General features: G+C 40.3%; 2 protein-coding genes across 3 annotated transcripts; both read left to right on the top strand.

Annotated features, from left to right (window-relative positions):
• Positions 1–445: 445 nt before the first annotated feature.
• On the top strand, positions 446–853 carry LOC132995650 (small integral membrane protein 36-like). Its single transcript, XM_061065726.1, has one exon. The coding sequence runs from the start codon at positions 461–463 to the stop codon at positions 761–763; it is 303 nt and encodes a 100-aa protein (XP_060921709.1). The 5' UTR covers positions 446–460; the 3' UTR covers positions 764–853.
• Positions 759–17,118, top strand: mmd (monocyte to macrophage differentiation-associated). 2 transcript variants are annotated; one of them, XM_061065724.1, is made up of 7 exons: positions 759–894; positions 11,491–11,572; positions 11,662–11,822; positions 12,959–13,033; positions 13,128–13,229; positions 13,805–13,874; positions 15,127–17,118. In XM_061065724.1, exons 1-7 carry the CDS (start codon positions 857–859, stop codon positions 15,328–15,330), a joined length of 732 nt encoding a protein of 243 aa, XP_060921707.1. In that variant the 5' UTR covers positions 759–856; the 3' UTR covers positions 15,331–17,118. The 2 variants fall into 2 exon arrangements, with proteins under 2 accessions (XP_060921707.1, XP_060921708.1); XM_061065725.1 differs by lacking the exon at positions 759–894 and adding an exon at positions 8,406–8,756.
• The last annotated feature ends 283 nt before the right edge of the window (positions 17,119–17,401 follow it).

Genomic DNA, 17,401 nt, shown 5'->3' with positions numbered 1-17,401 from the left:
CTCACAATCAAGATTAAGATTACACCACATACAAACACACATGCAGAAACACATGCGCTCAAATACATCACATACACAGTAATTAATGTTCACTTGCTTGCAGATGATATAACACAGAATCTGTTCGGTCAGTTGCAACCGAAGCTTAAGTTATTAAAGAGAGCCATTGATCGCAGAAGCCCAAGGTTGGAGGAGTGGCATGGATTAAAGTATTTTTATACCACAAAGCCACGTATCCACGGCGCTCATCTGAAAGCGAGAGGTGAGCGGCAGAGAGGGTGTAAGGAGGGGGGGAGGATAGAGAGAGAGAGAGAGAGAGGGAGAAAGCTGCTGTCACCAGGCTGGTTCTCACTTCTTAGCAGCCGTCCATTTAGCTCCAACTCTTCCATTCCCTCGGAGGGCCTTCTGCTTCTTCTTCTTCTTCGAGGCCTCGGGGCCACCCAGCATGTAGGAGGCAACCATGGGCTTTCTGGAAAACTACCAGGAGATCGACCCCGTCACCTTGAACCTTTGCATCCTCATCGCCAGCTACGTTATCTTGCTCCTGGTGTTCCTGATATCGTGTATCATGTACGACTGCCGGGGCAAAGATCCCACGAAGGAGTACGCCCCCGACCCGCAGCCGACTCAGTCTCCCATCAGGCTGGTGGTGATGCAGAGCTCGCCGGCTCCGGTGGCACGGTGGGACGGGGCCAACATGATCACGACCTACCACGAGCCGACGCTCTCGGACTTCAGGGAGAAGAAAAGCACGATGGTCTAATTAAGACTCAGAGACTCACTTTTTGTAAATATCTAAATCTTGTTTTGTACTTTTTGCATTTCTTTATTATTATTTTTTTGTCGTTCTGGAACAATGCTTGGATTTGACCTACACAAGACCAGACTCGCACGGTAAGTCTTGCCTTAATGGTTAGTTCTGGATATTTTAAACCTGAATACTTAAGGGATTAAATTACTGATAGGTAAAACTAAAATGTCTGAAATTGCTGCAGGAGATTACAGAAATTGTTTGAATGCAATTGCCCCAAAGTCTTACAAAGTATGTCCACTGAAAGTTGTTGCTTTCCCCACAAACAGGCTTAAGATGGATTGTTATCTGACAACAGAATAGAAAGGATCCCTGCATAGGTTCATCTCTTTTTATAAAGAGTAAGACAAAAGGAAAAGGACATATTGAAGTTTTTCAAAGCCACCAAACTCCAAGGACAAAATCACTGACTTACCTCATTGAACTTGGGAGCTGCCATTCTCCTGCTGCCAGATCAGCTCGTTTTCTAGGTTGTGATGTCATTAACAAACGATGCGTTGGATCAAAGCTCGTCATTCCAATCAACAAATTAGGTCAAGGGACAGAGACAAAGTCAACGATCATTGCAGAGGTTAGACCAGAAGCTTCAAGATCAAATTATCGTTTTTTGTAAATGGAGTTTGGTGGTTAAGAAGGGAATGATGTTTCAGCTGTTTCTTGTTGAAAAAAGGATCTCACCTTGGCATACCTTGATCATATCTTTGTAAGGATTGGCAATAGGCAATTTCATGTTGGAATAAAAATCTCAGCCTACTTAATGTCAAAAACAAGAAGTTTTTAGTGGACGTACTTTGATCTACCACACCAGGCCATAGTTTGCATCTTTAGCTGAAGACCTACTCATGCAATTCCAAACTTTTGGACCCCAGAAAACTAATATAAATGTAGGCCCCATGGTACATGAGTTCCCCTTTAAGTGCTGTGCATATGCAGGTGAAATCCGTCTTTATCTCGAGGATCTCAAGCCAAAGCCTGCCAAAGTCAGCCGTGGAGGGGAAACGTCAGGACTGATAAAGCCCAGGGACTAAAGAGGCCATTTCTGTTGTGTTGTGCTGTGAGACCGAGTGTGGGTGAGGTTGTAGGACTAAGGTTAGGTTCAGGGAAACACACAGAGGAGAGGCAGAAACTTGGTTAAAGTCTTAACATCTGCACTTCTTCCATTTTTGAATGATATCAAGTGTCAAGAGACTCGCTCGCCCTTAAGTTAATGTCTCTGGACTTCGTTGCTCTTCTCCGACATGAAGATAACGCCATAACCTCTCCCTTAACTACTCCACCAAATCAAAGCTTGATAGCTCTCGTTTGGCTGCCATTCAAGGATTAGGGTTCAAAACATTTGGTTAAGTCTGGTCAGACAGTCACCTCTTACATAACCCGAGGAACCCTGTTGAGCATGGATGTGGTTTTTGAAGCTGCAGACCGAATGGGTTAAAGCTCCTGACCTGAATGTCTTCCATCTTATTTTGAGACGTACATGTCTTTAATCACTTCACCTACACTGACAGGGAGAATGTTAACCCTTCGACTTCTACTTGATTGTCTCCAAGGGGAAATTGGTTTTGCAGCCAGGTGACAACAGGAAACCAAGAATGTTTACAAACGTCCATAAAACCATCATTTAAACCACAATAAAACTCATCAGTCATCAGGGTCATCATTGGGGTTTTGGTCATCTGATGGACTGAGTTGGACTTTGCTGTTGGACTTTGCTTTTGGTGATCTGGATCTCCTACCTGAGGACAGGAGCTCAAACTCACCAAGTACAGTAGGGTATGGTGACGACACTGTAAGATGCTACGCGTCTTAGCTGCAGCTGTCTTACTGAAGGTGAGCGACAGATCAGCTAATTTAATCCCAATGATCTTAAATTCAACTTTAATGATGTGTCGAATCCTATTGTTGTCTCCTATTGGTAGATAACCAAAGCCAAAGGTAAGGACAGACTGCACACACCAAACCAGTTTAGCATACGGAAGAAGATGCTTTCTTACAAACTGCTTCTGTGTTTTCACTGAATGATACCCTTTAGTACTTCCTTGGTCTCAATTTTGATTGGTGTATTTCACTTCTTTCTAAAAAATCTATGCACATGTCCTTGGTTTCACTGACATTTAAGTTGAAAAAGGAGTTATCACACCACTCAATAATATAATCCACCACTGGTCCAGGTTCTCCCCCTTTAACAGACTATGACTGTGTCATCTGGGAACTTCAGAGTATGTCTGCCTGGATGGAAACTTCTGCAGTGAAGGAGAACAAAATGAAAAAAGGACATGCTTAAGTTTTTTCAAAGCCACCAAACTCCAAGGACAAAATCACTGACATACCTCATTGAACTTGGAAGTTGCCATTCTCCTGCTGCCAGATCAGCTCGTTTTCTAGGTTGTGATGTCATTAACAAACGATGCGTTGGATCAACGCTCGTCATTCCAATCAACAAATTAGGTCAAGGGACAGAGACAAAGTCAACGATCATTGCAGAGGTTAGACCAGAAGCTTCAAGATCAAATTATCGTTTTTTGTAAATGGAGTTTGGTGGTTAAGAAGGGAATGATGTTTCAGCTGTTTCTTGTTGAAAAAAGGATCTCACCTTGGCATACCTTGATCATATCTTTGTAAGGATTGGCAATAGGCAATTTCATGTTGGAATAAAAATCTCAGCCTACTTAATGTCAAAAACAAGAAGTTTTTAGTGGACGTACTTTGATCTACCACACCAGGCCACAGTTTGCATCTCTAGCTGAAGACCTGCTCATGCAATTCCAAACCTTTGGACCCCAGAAAACTAATATAAATGTAGGCCCCATGGTACATGAATTCCCCTTTAAGTGCTGTGCATATGCAGGTGAAATCCGTCTTTATCTCGAGGATCTCAAGCCAAAGCCTGCCAAAGTCAGCCGTGGAGGGGAAACGTCAGGACTGATAAAGCCCAGGGGCTAAAGAGGCCATTTCTGTTGTGTTGTGCTGTGAGACCGAGTGTGGGTGAGGTTGTAGGATCAGGAGGAGAACAAAATGTCTGAGCTGTTTACTCTCACACATTGAGATCTGTCTAAAATCCATCCAACACTGCCAGGACACAAGATCAGTTTGTGGGCTAAAATGTGGGACTGAATTGTGTTAAAAACAAAAGATGTGGATATGTCCCTGGCCATTCGAGGTGGTTAAAAATCATACTAGGAAGAGTTGACTCATCAACCTCTTTTAGCTCCTAGAAGCAAACTGTAGAGGATGCCTCCACTGCCCTGAGTAGCTCTTGTTGAACTTTCCATAGGTCCTCATTACCAGTGAGGTCAGGGCCACAAGTCCCAAATCCCTGATGCCCTTAGGTGGATTTGCTCCCAGGCACTGGGACGATTGACGACTTCTTCCACAACGTAGGAACCTACGTAGGAAGCATTTAAATATGGAGTGGAAAAAAGGAGATAATTGATCTGCACAGTGTTTAAGTAGATGTCAGGAAAGCTTTTATCTTATCCGGGACATTGGAAGTCTGTTCAAGCCCCAATGTACCATATCTGAGAGCAAACATATTGTTTGAACACAAGCAGGGCAAATTTAAGTGCAAGCATGGGAATATTTGGACGTGTGGGCAGGGTTTTGAGAGTATAAATGACTAAATCTGATGCCTCATTAAAGTCAGAAGACTTTTTGTTCAAGGTAGATTAACTAATACATAAAGGAAATAAAACTTCTGTCAAAGTAAACACTCTGGGATCATACAATTGATTAGTATTTTTCTCATGACTTTTGTCTTTGTTTACGTTTGGATTTATGCTAATCTTGTTTTGTTTTTTTGTGTCTCTTTGGCTGGATTCATTGGTGATCGTCTTAGCCTACTTGCCTGTTGATCATAACTTCCTTCCAGGAACAAATGTATAAATACAACAATATATGTGAACTACAGGGAAAGGTCAAGACCGTATATGTCTTAATACCTGATTACCTGAAACCTGTAGCATTCAGTCTCTGCTGCCAACGTGCAACATAAATAGATCTGGTTCAGTAAACAAGAACTTGGATGAAACTCATTGTAATCCTGCATCTTCTGAGAAATGTGAAGTCAATAAATTAGGCCAGTGGTACCTCATAAAGAATTCGCTCAAATTAGCGCAAATGGTGGTGAGTTGATGAATTTACCCAAACTACATCTCCTTTTAAGAGGCTAAAATTGTACCAAAGCACTTTGAGTGTATCTGCATCATGATACTATAGTGCTACCTCTTGTTTTTTTACCCTTTCTGCTTTTTTATTCATTGACAATTCCAGTAACTACTGACAAAATATGTAGTGTTAATGTTTAACTGGCCTCAAAAGAACCTGAACGCTCGGCATCAGTAGCAGCCATCTTGGTTGTTTATGAATATTCTCCAAAGGCAATGAAACTTGCCCAATAGACCATCTTGGTGTTTTGTACACAGTGATCACCAGTTGGGCTCGGGGCGGAAAACTATATGAAGTGCATTCTAGCGTGAAACAGTAAACCAATTACAGAGCCGTTTAACCCCATGTCACGTGTGGACACAAAGCTCCTTTTATTCTAAGGACAAGCCCCCCCCATATGACTGTTACACTCAACCATTACATATTATTCAGACATACTCAATGTGTCTCAAATGTTTGGTGGTATTTACCCAAGGAGGATTGTGAAGTATAGTATTTCTTTCAATTCTGTTAAATTTAAGATCAACAGGCGACTGATCCTCATGTGAGAATGAGTTTGAACCAAAGAACAAGAGCATGTCTGACCTCTGACCTCTGACATATCAGAGTGAGGGGATACTAGTTTGAAAACTTTGTAACTTAATTGCACAGTGCTGAAATTTCACCCACTGCATCCCAACAACAAAAATATATATATAAGAGATCATTCCAAAGCTTCCTTGGAGGTTGGGCCGCAGTAGTCTAGTGGTCAGTTTACACGCCCTATTTATGGAGGTTCAGCTGTGAACCTTGTGTTTGAAAGAATGGCAATAAAGGCAGAATTGGTAGAATAACTTGAAAGACTCAAGTAACTTGCTAAGAACCAACAAAGTGTATGAAACAGTCCAGTGTATGCAATTTTCTTGGATGTGCGCACACTAGTCTTTTTTCTCCTCTTATACCAAGCACCTTGTGAACTCTCAAACTCGAGCCCTTCACATGTGAGATAAAGTTAGTGAGCGTAAACTGTTAAGGATATATACGTTATATGGAGACTGAGATTAGGCCAACCTTTACATTAAATGTCATGTGACTCCTTCACAGATGTTTCAATATGCAAGTCGGAAGTCGATAATTCCAAGTTGTTGTTTCTGACTTCCAATCTGAGTTAAAAATTGACAACTAGGTAATTCTGCTTACCTGTTACAATCTGCACGGCCATATTGCTGTGACGCCAGTTTTACCGACTCGGTCTACATGGATCTTGCCCGAGTTTCCGATTTGGAATTCCTACCTGAATGGCCGTTCCATTTCACTTTTCTGAGTCAGTGGTTGTTTTTTCCTGAGTTCTGTGTGGAATGGAATGCAGCATTATACCGGTTTAAAGGTTTTGGGGCACCAAGGCAGTGAAATAGCTTGATCTTATCAAAGAACATGTGCTGATAAAAGCTTTGCAGGCTTAAAATTGTACCAAATAAGAAATGCATTGCACTCGTCATCGAAAAGTCTGAAACAGTCTGTCATTTCTGTGCCACTTGAGAGTTTTAGTTGCAGCTTAAAGACAAATAATTTCTCTCAATTGTTGAAAATGGTTTCTTAAAGAGACGGCGTTGGGGTGTAAAGTGATGCTTCTGCTTGCATGAGGTGAAAGTGAAGTTTAAAGACCAGAGAAACTCCATCCGCCCCCCCCAAACAGACAGACACAGACAAAGACAAAGACACAGATAGTTTACAGCCAGGACAGAAAGATATCCTGAGCTGCTCTGACACAAGGCTGCCAACCTGCAGCTCTGTATCGCATTAAAAGTTTAAGCTATAGCATCATGGGAGAACAGACACTATAATCAGATAATCAGAGGCATCTCTGGCATTCTCCTATTGTCTATATTGTCTTTTTTTAAATGCAACACAGACAATGACTTTCACTCATTTTCTGGATTGATCCCATTCTCTGCTTGCACTCGTACAGACCTACACACCTTTATTAAATGTGCTTTACACCACTTTCTATACGTGTTGTATGTTAAGAGAAAGTGCCTGTGAAACATTTCAAAAAGGGTTCAGTGGGTTTCTTGTCGCCGTGGTTGTGTGCAGCACTAACGGGCAACTGCGTGAACTTCATTAAGCCCCATGATTGCACTTTGCTCTTACGTAAAGGCTCTGTTATATCTGACAGTCCCTGATCAAGTTACAGCGTCATTATGTAACTGAGCCGCTACAGCGTGACACTGTGCAGTTCACCTTTTTGTCTTTGACACTTTGTCTCCTGCGACATCAATCTATTACCCTTTTACCGGATTTCTTTTTCCATGACACCTGCTGCAAGACCTCTTGGTATCTGCCTGCCTGTACTGCATAATATCTGAACTGTAAAACATGATGAAACCTGATTTAAGTTGAGTCATAGTAAAGCTGTTGACACACTTACTGTGGTCTATATTGCATCCTCCATCGGGGACGCACTGCTTATATAACATGGGGCTTTAGCTGAACAATCTGTATGAACTATGTACACTTTAATCCTTATTCTACATTGTACGTGACTGTTGTAGTTTATTGTTTTAAAATTGGATCAAAACTGCTTAAAATCATTAAAAATCTCTCTATGAGGTAACCATTTAAATATGAATCATTTATAAGCGATGGCTTTATTCGTTTTTTTTCCTTATAAATTACTTAGAATTAAAATTGAATAAACAAGAAAAACAACCAATTGAAATATTTTTGTTATAATAATAACAATAATAATAATAACTTAGATTTATATAGGGCCTTTCAAGAAACCAAAGGACGCTTTACAAAAGTTTTGTGTTTTTAAATCCAGATAACATAGGTAAACAGACCTAAATTAAATAATCAATACTCATAAATGTTAATAAAATGTATTATTAATTCTTCTTTGTTCTTTCTGCTTTTAATTTTTGAGTTATTAAATTTGTCCCACCATAGGTAGGCAAGTAAAACATGCTAATCTTGCCCGATATTGAACAATGTAAATTTCCCCGTTGTGGGATAAATAAAGGATTATCTCATCTTATCTTATCTTATCTTATCTTATTACGTTCACAAAAAATAGACATAAACAACTTTCCAAACACACACAAGAGTAAGATATTAATATATACTACATTATAGTAGAAAATAAATCAATTTCCAGGTATTTCTATGTAACTTACTTACATGTTTGTTTGTTCATTTGCGGCAACACCCTCAATCTTTGCACTTCCAGAATGTGAAGTAACGTCCCTCCACAAGATACCGCCCCCCTCAAACCTCATTGGTCAATATACCACCTATCTTGCTCCTTATTGGCTGAGACTGCCGTCGCTCATTATCTTACCACTGTTTGGGCGGTGGGGCACAAACAGAAAAAAATCACATTATTCTGTTCAACGTCTCAGCGGGGGAGCTCGCTCGTCACTAGCCGGCGGAGCTTGCTTGCTTGCGGGGGTCTTTTTTTTGGGGGGGGGGGGATTGTTCTGCCTCTCGCTGTTGCTCATGGATATTTTTTAATTTACCGACGAGGCAGAAAGCCGGTGTTTGATACAGGATGGTACTAAGAAAGCGGCTAAAACAGTGCCTTTGTAGTGGGAGCATTAGTGCTGTCGGTGCCTTGTAGCTGCAGTATAAGTTAGCTGAAGGTTAGCTCATGCTAGGCCTTTCTTTTTCTTTGGTTTTGTGAGGACAGTTTATCGTTTTCTCTTTGTAAAGCGGGTTATTAGCATCTTTTGTGCTGATTTTTTTTTTTTACTTTGCTTCCTGCTGTGAAAATGGTTGAAATGAAGAGAGTCAACAGCTTCCAGAGGTGGGTGAAATCTGTCAAATATGGACACAATTAACACTAATATCACTAATATAACTCTAAATGACATAAAAAAAACTACAGGCCAGCTAGGTGTGGGTACTGCTTACATCACTCTTCATGTCTGTTAACGTAAACCTGTTTTCCTCTCAAGGTGTGGAGTCACTTTATACTTGAACTTTCTGTCCTGCTTTACCAAATCAACAAAGAAATGTACATTTTGTTTTGACTTTGATTGTTTTATCTTTCACACAGAAAACATAAAAAATAATGTCAAGAAGACCTGTATGAATATTCAACCAGTCTATAACAAAAATGAAACTTTAATTAGTTTGAATAACTTTAAATTGAATGTTTTTAGTGTCCCAATGCTTGCATGGCTCTTATATTTAATTTACTATTTTATGGTATCATAATATCAATTAGCTTTTAAGGCTTTGGCTATCATTTATAATCAGGTATTTTAATGTATTTCAGGTGAGGTTGTAATAGTACTCTGACCACACTGTGAAAGTAATGTAATAATAATAATAACTTTATTTATGTAGCACTTTTCCTGACATGGTGACAAAGTGCCTCACAACAAATACAGAAAAATGACAGGAAGACAAACAAAGAAGCAGAGAAAGGATTTAAAAGACAAATACAGATGAAGATAAGACTTATTATTCAGTTCCCCCACTACAAGTCAAAGTCCTCCATTCAAAGTAGGCCGCATCAGACTAGATATCAGTTTGATCTGAATATATGATTGTGAGTGAGGTACAGTTAAACTCTTCTTCACACACGTAGAGCATACACAAGAGGTTTGATGTAGTAAAGCCTGTCCACATGGAGTTTGTCATTTAGTTTTTAAATTATTATTTCATACTATTATTACAGTATTTTTATTAGGTGCAATAAAGTGACAAACTGGTGATATACAAATGAGGCACAAAAAAAAACCAAACAGACAAGGTCAGGACAACGACTCCAAAATACAGTAAATAATCAAATAAAACAAAGAAAGACAGCAAAATACTAAGACATCAATAGACACACATCATACTACGAACAGAAAAACTACAAAACTATATGAAACACCTAAGAAAGGATACAAAAAGTGAAAGAGGCGATAGAGAGAAAGGGAGGGAGAGAAGGTGCTTAGTAAAGGAACAACCTGTTGATGCCTGAGCGTCTGTGTTGGGATGGAAATGAAACATTTCTGTATTTATCTGACCATCGATTTTTGTAATAACCGTTTCAGCGACCGATTATTTCCCCCCAGATTAATCAATTATTACATAAATTGCCCTAATTTTATCTAAGGTGTTTGCCTAATGCCTTTCACTTGTAATATGAGGTAGGCAACAATCAGTGTGACTTTGACCCTTGGTGTTCTTTCTCATGTTTAAAAGTGATGAAATCAATCCGACAGAATTGTTGAAGGACAGGTTTATTTTCAGCTCTGAATTTATTGCAAACTCATATTTGTATTTTAACTTTTATTTAACTGAAAGATTTCTCACAGACAGAACATAAGGGTGAAAAATAGTTCAGGTATAGAGACGTACTTCACAACAAAACCTACCAAAAATAAAAAACAGTAAATAATGGATATTATGAAGACTATTTGAAAACAGAAGACACGCCTGCACATTTACTTAGAGCCTGAAGAAGTCATTTATATTGTATTAATTTACATTTCCACCATCTGGTCTTCATCAGGTCACAGCACGCCTGACAAAGAGACCAGAAAGGAGATGTCGTGATTTGATAAACTTCATACTGACTGAGTAAATGTGCTTATCTTCTTTTCCCTGCTGAGGTTTAATGATTGCCCTGCACCTACGTGATGTACGCTTAACCAACGTTCCCCCCCCCCCCCCCCCCCTCTTTTTAAAAAGGTATTTCTTCATGTGTCGAGAGATGGTGAAGAATCCAGGTCAGTCGTGCCTTCTGGGTCATTCCAATGAAGCACAGGAAGTACGAGAACCTGTTCACCAGAGTCAGGGTTTAGTGTGAAAACAGACATGAATCAAATATACACATGAAACAAATAATCTCAATTTTTCAACTAAATTAAAAATCAGCAAATAATCTGTCAGGAAGTCAGTCATTCTCAACATCTGCAAAAAGTCATAGATAGTAAGAGTTGCTCAGTTTCTATTGAAGGTAATGATGAGAGTGTGTTGGGATTTATTAAATCTGCCGCCTCATGTCGGTTCATGATGTGACTTTATGCTACTAATCCCTCTCTTCATCTTCGTTCATACACACCGTCTTTCTTCCTTTCTGAACTTAGTGTTCATTTGTTTTGTCTTCAAGTTGTTGCACGTTTCAACACCTCTGTTTGAAACCTTTTGGGTGACGTGGCCTTTGTATTTGTCACTCATATCTTGAAGTTCTTGTTCTGTTTTTACTGCGACTGTCATGCATCAGGTTTGAGGCGTACTCCTCGTGCAGGGCACAGAGTTTGCTCCTGTCACGCCACGGGCTCAATGTTGCAAAATATGCACGTTGTTAGTTTTAAAAAAATGTCATCCTGGATACTTTGCAAAAAACAAAAACCTTGTCTGATTTGGATGCTTTTACTTGAGCTGGTTTATTTTCTCTTTCATTCTGAGTATTTTCTGAGCGTTAATTTTAAAAAGCAGTAAACAGATATGATAGTTGTGTCTGTGTGAATCTGTTCTGATCTTAAATCAGACTGAATAGTTTTTAAATTTCTCTCTCTGTGTGTGTTTGTGTGTTTCAGGTTCATGAACAGACGGGCGTCTGCTAACTGCCGCTACCAGCCCACCTGCTACGAGCACGCTGCAAACTGCTACACTCATGCGGTGAGTGGTTTGAATTCATTTTTAATGCACATGACATGATCTATTGTGCATTAATTTTTAATGGCTCTGTGGGTTCTTGGTCCTTGCAGCTCCTCATCGTGCCGGCCTTCGTGGGCATGGCGCTGCTGCATCGTCTGTCAGATAGCGGCTGGGAGAAAATCACCGCCTGGGTGTACGGCATGGGCCTGTGTGCGCTCTTCCTCGTCTCCACTGTGTTTCATATCATCACCTGGAAGAAGAGCCACCTGAGGTGAGCACGACCAACCCTGGATTTCTATCATTAAACTGAACTAGGCCAGGCCCGTTGGGGTCAGAGAATTCTTTTTCAAGGGAGACCTGGTCGAGAATAGCAGCAACATATACTCTTAAGAAAACAGGTACAGCAGGTTGAGGAGACTTTAACTCCTACTAAATCAAGTACCCTAAAATCTGCTGTATGGGACGCACTTTTAATATTTATTTCTTCATCTTAAAAGTGCGCTGCGCTTTATACACCGTATTGACAAATATACCAGTATAAAATGCTGACAGACACGCTGTCATTACCACGAGAGCAGCCGCCACCTTCACCCACTCCACGCGACCTGACACAAATGAAAATTCATCCCCATTTATTGTGTATTGCAATCTGATCGCGAGCTGTGCTGGGATACGTAGTGACACAAACCGGACTGGCTGTGCTACTTTTTAACATCCTGATTTTTTTTTAAACGGGAGTTTTTTTTATGTTGCACGGAGCCTAAGGTCCTCGTTGCACGTCTGCACTCTCTCGTGCACGCTGCAATTTTATGAATTAATTAAAAAAATTAAATAAAAACATGTCGGATATGTACTTGAGCGGCCGGCCCAGGTATCGTCTGTGTGTGGGGGAAACGCTGCACAAACTGTGCAGCAACAATGAACACTGCAGCCGTCTGTAGCTTCTTGTTTAAAAGCAGAACATGAAAAACAACAACAGCGCAGAGATCTCTCTCTCTCTCTGCTGACGGGGAATGTTTTTGTCTCTTTGCATTCTTTCACTTCCCTCTGTGGTCTGTGTGACGTTCTGTTATTCTCTGTTTCTCACATTGCACTTCAGATAACCGGATACTTTACGACATTATTCTCTCTGAATAAAATAACTAAGTAGAACATATATATATTCAGTTAACAGTGTATGATTTCCAATATTAAAAAAAACATTTTAATTGAATAAATACAATGCAGAGAGTAAAACTTTAATGCTCATCATCATGAAGTGTGTTTATCAAAGTGCTATCTGCAGAAGAGAAAGTGACTTGTTGTCTATTCTGAAACAAAACATACAAATCTCGTTCATGCTTTGTAAACGTGTGACCCTGAGTAAGAACACATGACCTTTAATAACCTGCTGTCTGTTTGTTTCAGGTCTATGGAGCAGTGTTTCCACATGTGTGACAGAGTGGTCATCTACTTCTTCATCGCTGCCTCCTACACGCCTTGGTGAGTGTCACACAGCGGGGCAGAGTTTTCCTCCGAGCGGCTGCAGGAATGAATGAAGGGGTTAACGTTTTTTTTTTTCTGGCGTCGTCCTCAGGTTGAACCTGCGAGAGCTGGGCCCGCTGGCGGCACACATGCGCTGGTTTGTGTGGCTCATGGCCGCTGCTGGAACCGCCTACGTTTTCAACTACCATGAGAAGTGAGTTCAGACCACAGCCGGGTGAAACAGGTCATAATGTAACTGTGATACTGACGTCCATATCGTTAACATAAAGAAAGTCTGCCAACATAACGACCAATCAATCAAACTTTATTTATACAACACCTTTCAGACAAACTCAGTCACATCTCAAAGAGCTTTACATAAACATATTTAATTTCATTTAGATAAACATATTGACTTCACTTCCTGCTTTTCTAACCCTGTCCCTCCACACACTGCCCTTTCCCTCGAGCAGCCCCCACCTGTCCTCAGGTCAGAGGTCAACTGACTTCAGGGACTCGATTTGAACCGTTTCTGTGCTCGACAAGATGAATGAAAGTTTAAAAATAATCCAGAGCTAGTTTGTGAAGGAGGATGGACAGATTGGATTCATCTATATCAAAATGAATCGATCGTTTAGTACCAATAACGAGGTCCTTTATTATTCTCCTTATCTTAAATGATCTCATGATTTGTGTCTCTCTTGTTTTTCTCTGGGGTCAGAAATCAGTCTCCAGTGTTCTCACATGAAACCTCATCACTCTCCATGTTGTGTTTCTTTGTCTCCTCAGGTATAAACTAGTTGAGCTGGCCTTCTACTTGACCATGGGATTCTTCCCCGCTTCAGTAGTGGCATCAATGGTAGTATTAATATTTACTCTGAATGTCTTTACCCACACACTTCATTTGCATTTCCACAATCAATCACAGGTCAGAGGTCGCTTCCTCTCTTATGTGTCTCTCACTTTCTTTTTCTTGTAAACTGATTCAGGGAGTTTTTAGAGAAACCTTGAGTAGATGAAGTTTGAAGTTAAATATTTTTTTAAGTGCAGCCCAAAATAACAAAAAGAGAAAAAGGCGACGACACAATGCAACATCAATCTCCTGTCATGAGGGAATTGGTAGCCTCCCATTCCTTAGTGTACGATTTCAGAGAGTCATCTGTACATTTTGCACACGGCACATTGTAGGAGTAAGTAAAATCCAAGGTTTTCTTAGTGCTGCAAAAGTGCAAATATGTGTGTGAGATTTTGCAGGAATGTTCTTGCTTTATAAAACTAATTCAGCGAACCAAAGCTTTAATGCACTGTTTCCTCAGTGAGGAGGTTCCTGGTTTGAATCCCCGTCTGACAGGAGCCTCTCTGTGTGGAGTTTGCATGTTCTTTGCATGTTCTCCCCGTGCATGTGTGGGTTCTCTCCAGGTGCTCTGACTTCCTCCCACAGACATGCTCGTTTGGTCATTTGGGTGTGAATGTGAGTGTGGCTGGCTGTCTGTCTCTGTATGTCAGCGCTGTGATTGGCTGGTGAACAGTTCAGGGTTTAACCCCGCCTCTCGCCCAATGACAGCTGGGATCGGCCACTGCGACCCTGAATGAGAAAAGCCGTATAGATAAAGGATGGATGGATGGATGGATGGATGGATGGATGGATGGATGAAGCTTCAACAGTTCAAATCTGTGTCTAATGTGTGCTGCCCTCTTGTGGTTTAAACTGATATTGCAGCCTGGCTCTCTTAATGTGTAAACAACAATACGGTCTTTTCTAAAATATTAAATGTTTATACTTGATATTTGGCTCGACATCTCATCAATAAATAAAACTGTTTTAAAAAATATATACAGTATGTTTTTTAATTTAGAATTTTATTCACTTTTTGTTTTGTGATTTTGTTTCATTTTTCTTTGCCGTGCAGCATTTATTTCCAAACAGCACATTCACAAACTTCTTTCTTTTTCTGTGAGCGTGTTGAAATGACTAACTGAGACTTCTGTTGTTTTGAAATGTCTAAACGAGACGCGCTCATCCAACTGAGTCACCGCTTTGGTCAGCTGATTTGATACGGAGACATGAGGAGACTTGTTCACGCAACAGATCTTTTTTTTCTGCCTTTCAGAGCAACACTGACGGGCTCCAGGAGCTGGCGTGCGGTGGACTCATCTACTGCCTTGGCGTTTTCTTCTTCAAGAGCGACGGCGTCATCCCCTTCGCCCACGCCATCTGGCACGTGTTCGTGGCGCTGGCTGCCGCCGTGCACTACTACGCCATCTGGAAATACCTCTACAAGGCCCCCAGCGCCGACACCCTCCTCCAGTCGTGACGCACACCTTGCACGCCGACTTCCTCTCCGCCCGCTGACGCTGCAGCGCCAGCCGTAAAGTTTACCAAACGACGACCAGGAAATGTTTACTGTTTTGTAACGGAGAGCAGATTAGTCTAACTTCTTTAAAAGCTCTTTTCTACGTCACAGCGAGGGAGGGAGGTTAGACTTTTTACACTGAGCCCTCTGGTGTATCAGGAGTATCTGAGTAATTTGATAACAGTCTTTTGTATCGCTTGAAGTACAACACATTCCATGTCGGGGTCGTTTCTGTGTGAAAACGTGGAGGTTGGTTCTTTTCAGGCGCTGATTCACTGGGGATTGAGGTGTTGGAACAGGAGCAGGGGTGGATATCAATGAAACACATTTGTACGATTTTGGATACTAAAAAATTAAACCTGTGTCCCTTAAAAAAAACCTTTTTTTTTTTTTTATTTCTAGTGAAAATAAAAAACCAAAGATCCCACGAGCAGCTTCATGAGAACTTTACCGACGTAAAAAAAAACGTCCTTCAAATGACCAAAGTTTTGATCTTCTCAAATTAGAAGTGAATTCTGAATCTTCTTTTTGGTGTCAAATTTAGTATTATAAAGTATTTCAGATTGATCCCCGGCCCTCTTTATCAGTTTAATGCACTTACAGCGTGTCAGAGAGGAAATGAAGAGGAAGGCTCATGTTGAAAAGTTGTTTCTTATTTGTTTCTTTTATTTTTTACTGTGATTACATCTCAAACTCATCTCATTCACAACAACGCTGGTTTCTTTCTTTCTCTAATGCATGCTGGTTTTTCTGAACGCGGTCAAGTACGGAAGACGATCAGGGCCAGGCATGAGAGAAAAAAATGAAGGAGAGTAAGGCAATTATTGAATGTAAATGTCAATGATACAAAGTCAAAGTTTAAATAAAAGTGCTGGATATGAGAGAAACTAAATTAGAGGACCTTTTTTTTTTGCAATTTGTAAATAAGGAAAACATTTTCAAAATGCAAAAAAAAAAAGCAAATTTTGTATTAACAAAAAACATAAAAAATAAAGGAAGACATGTTTCAATATTAGTGTTGAACAAAGAAAAAGTAATTTCACTTATATATATTTTTTAATGTTTTGCGGAAGAAAAATCTACAAAAAATAAATAAATAATATTTTTTTTTCTCATGCCTGGCACTTTAACTTGGAGCTTTTCTTGGATTTAATTTTCTTAATGCTTGACCCTGATACTCATCCAGAGTCCAAAGTTTCAGCTTCCTTTGTAAGGATGTAGCGCCCTCTGCTGGAGGGTTGCAGTAAATATTCACATTTCCAGATGTGTAGAGCTGATTTTTTTTTGTTAACGAGCCGAAAGATTAGAGAAAGTCAGCTCAGGCGGATTAATGAACTTTTCCACTTTGTTAATACTGTGAACAGTGCAGACGAGTGAGTGTGTGTGTGTGTGTGTGTGTGTGCATGACTTTTGACCTCTAGTCTACTCTCACATTTCCATTCACACCACTATGACGAGCAATGTTTCCTGACGGCTCCTGACTCTCTCTCTTTGTGTCTGTCTTCTTAGCGGAGCTGAATGGACGCTTATTTTCCTGAACCACTCTTGTTTTGTAATGATTGTAAATATTCTGTTTGGTCGTTCTGTTGTTGTTTATGATCCTGGCCTTTGCAGGGGGAGAAAAGAAACTGCTTCTCGTTTGTCCCATTGGTTGTTAATGGTGCTGCATAACATGAATGCTCCTCCACTGTCATTCTGAATAACACCTTTCTAATGTGAAAATAAAAAGTGATAATTCCCCAAAACGGAGATCCTCTCTCAAGAGAATGTGTCGTTTCTTTTTATTGTTGTGTTTACTCTCATCAGGCAGCTGAATTTTCCTGACAGGACAAAAACAAACAAGAACCGTCCTTTGACTCGACCCCTGACCTTTACAAATAAGTTAAAAGAAATAATATAATTAACACAAATTTCCACTACAGATAGATTTATTTTACCTGTATTGTGTTTACACTGTGGGGCCAAGGGGCTCTAAATCAATACTACAATAACAAAAGATGACGTCGAGGCTAGCGGGGAATCATGGGAGTTC

This window comes from Labrus mixtus, chromosome 20 (genome assembly GCF_963584025.1).
Source record: "Labrus mixtus chromosome 20, fLabMix1.1, whole genome shotgun sequence".
Classification (NCBI taxonomy): Eukaryota; Metazoa; Chordata; class Actinopteri; order Labriformes; family Labridae; genus Labrus; species Labrus mixtus.
Note: the sequence above shows the minus strand (reverse complement) of the source record. Positions and strands in the feature narration are given on the sequence as shown.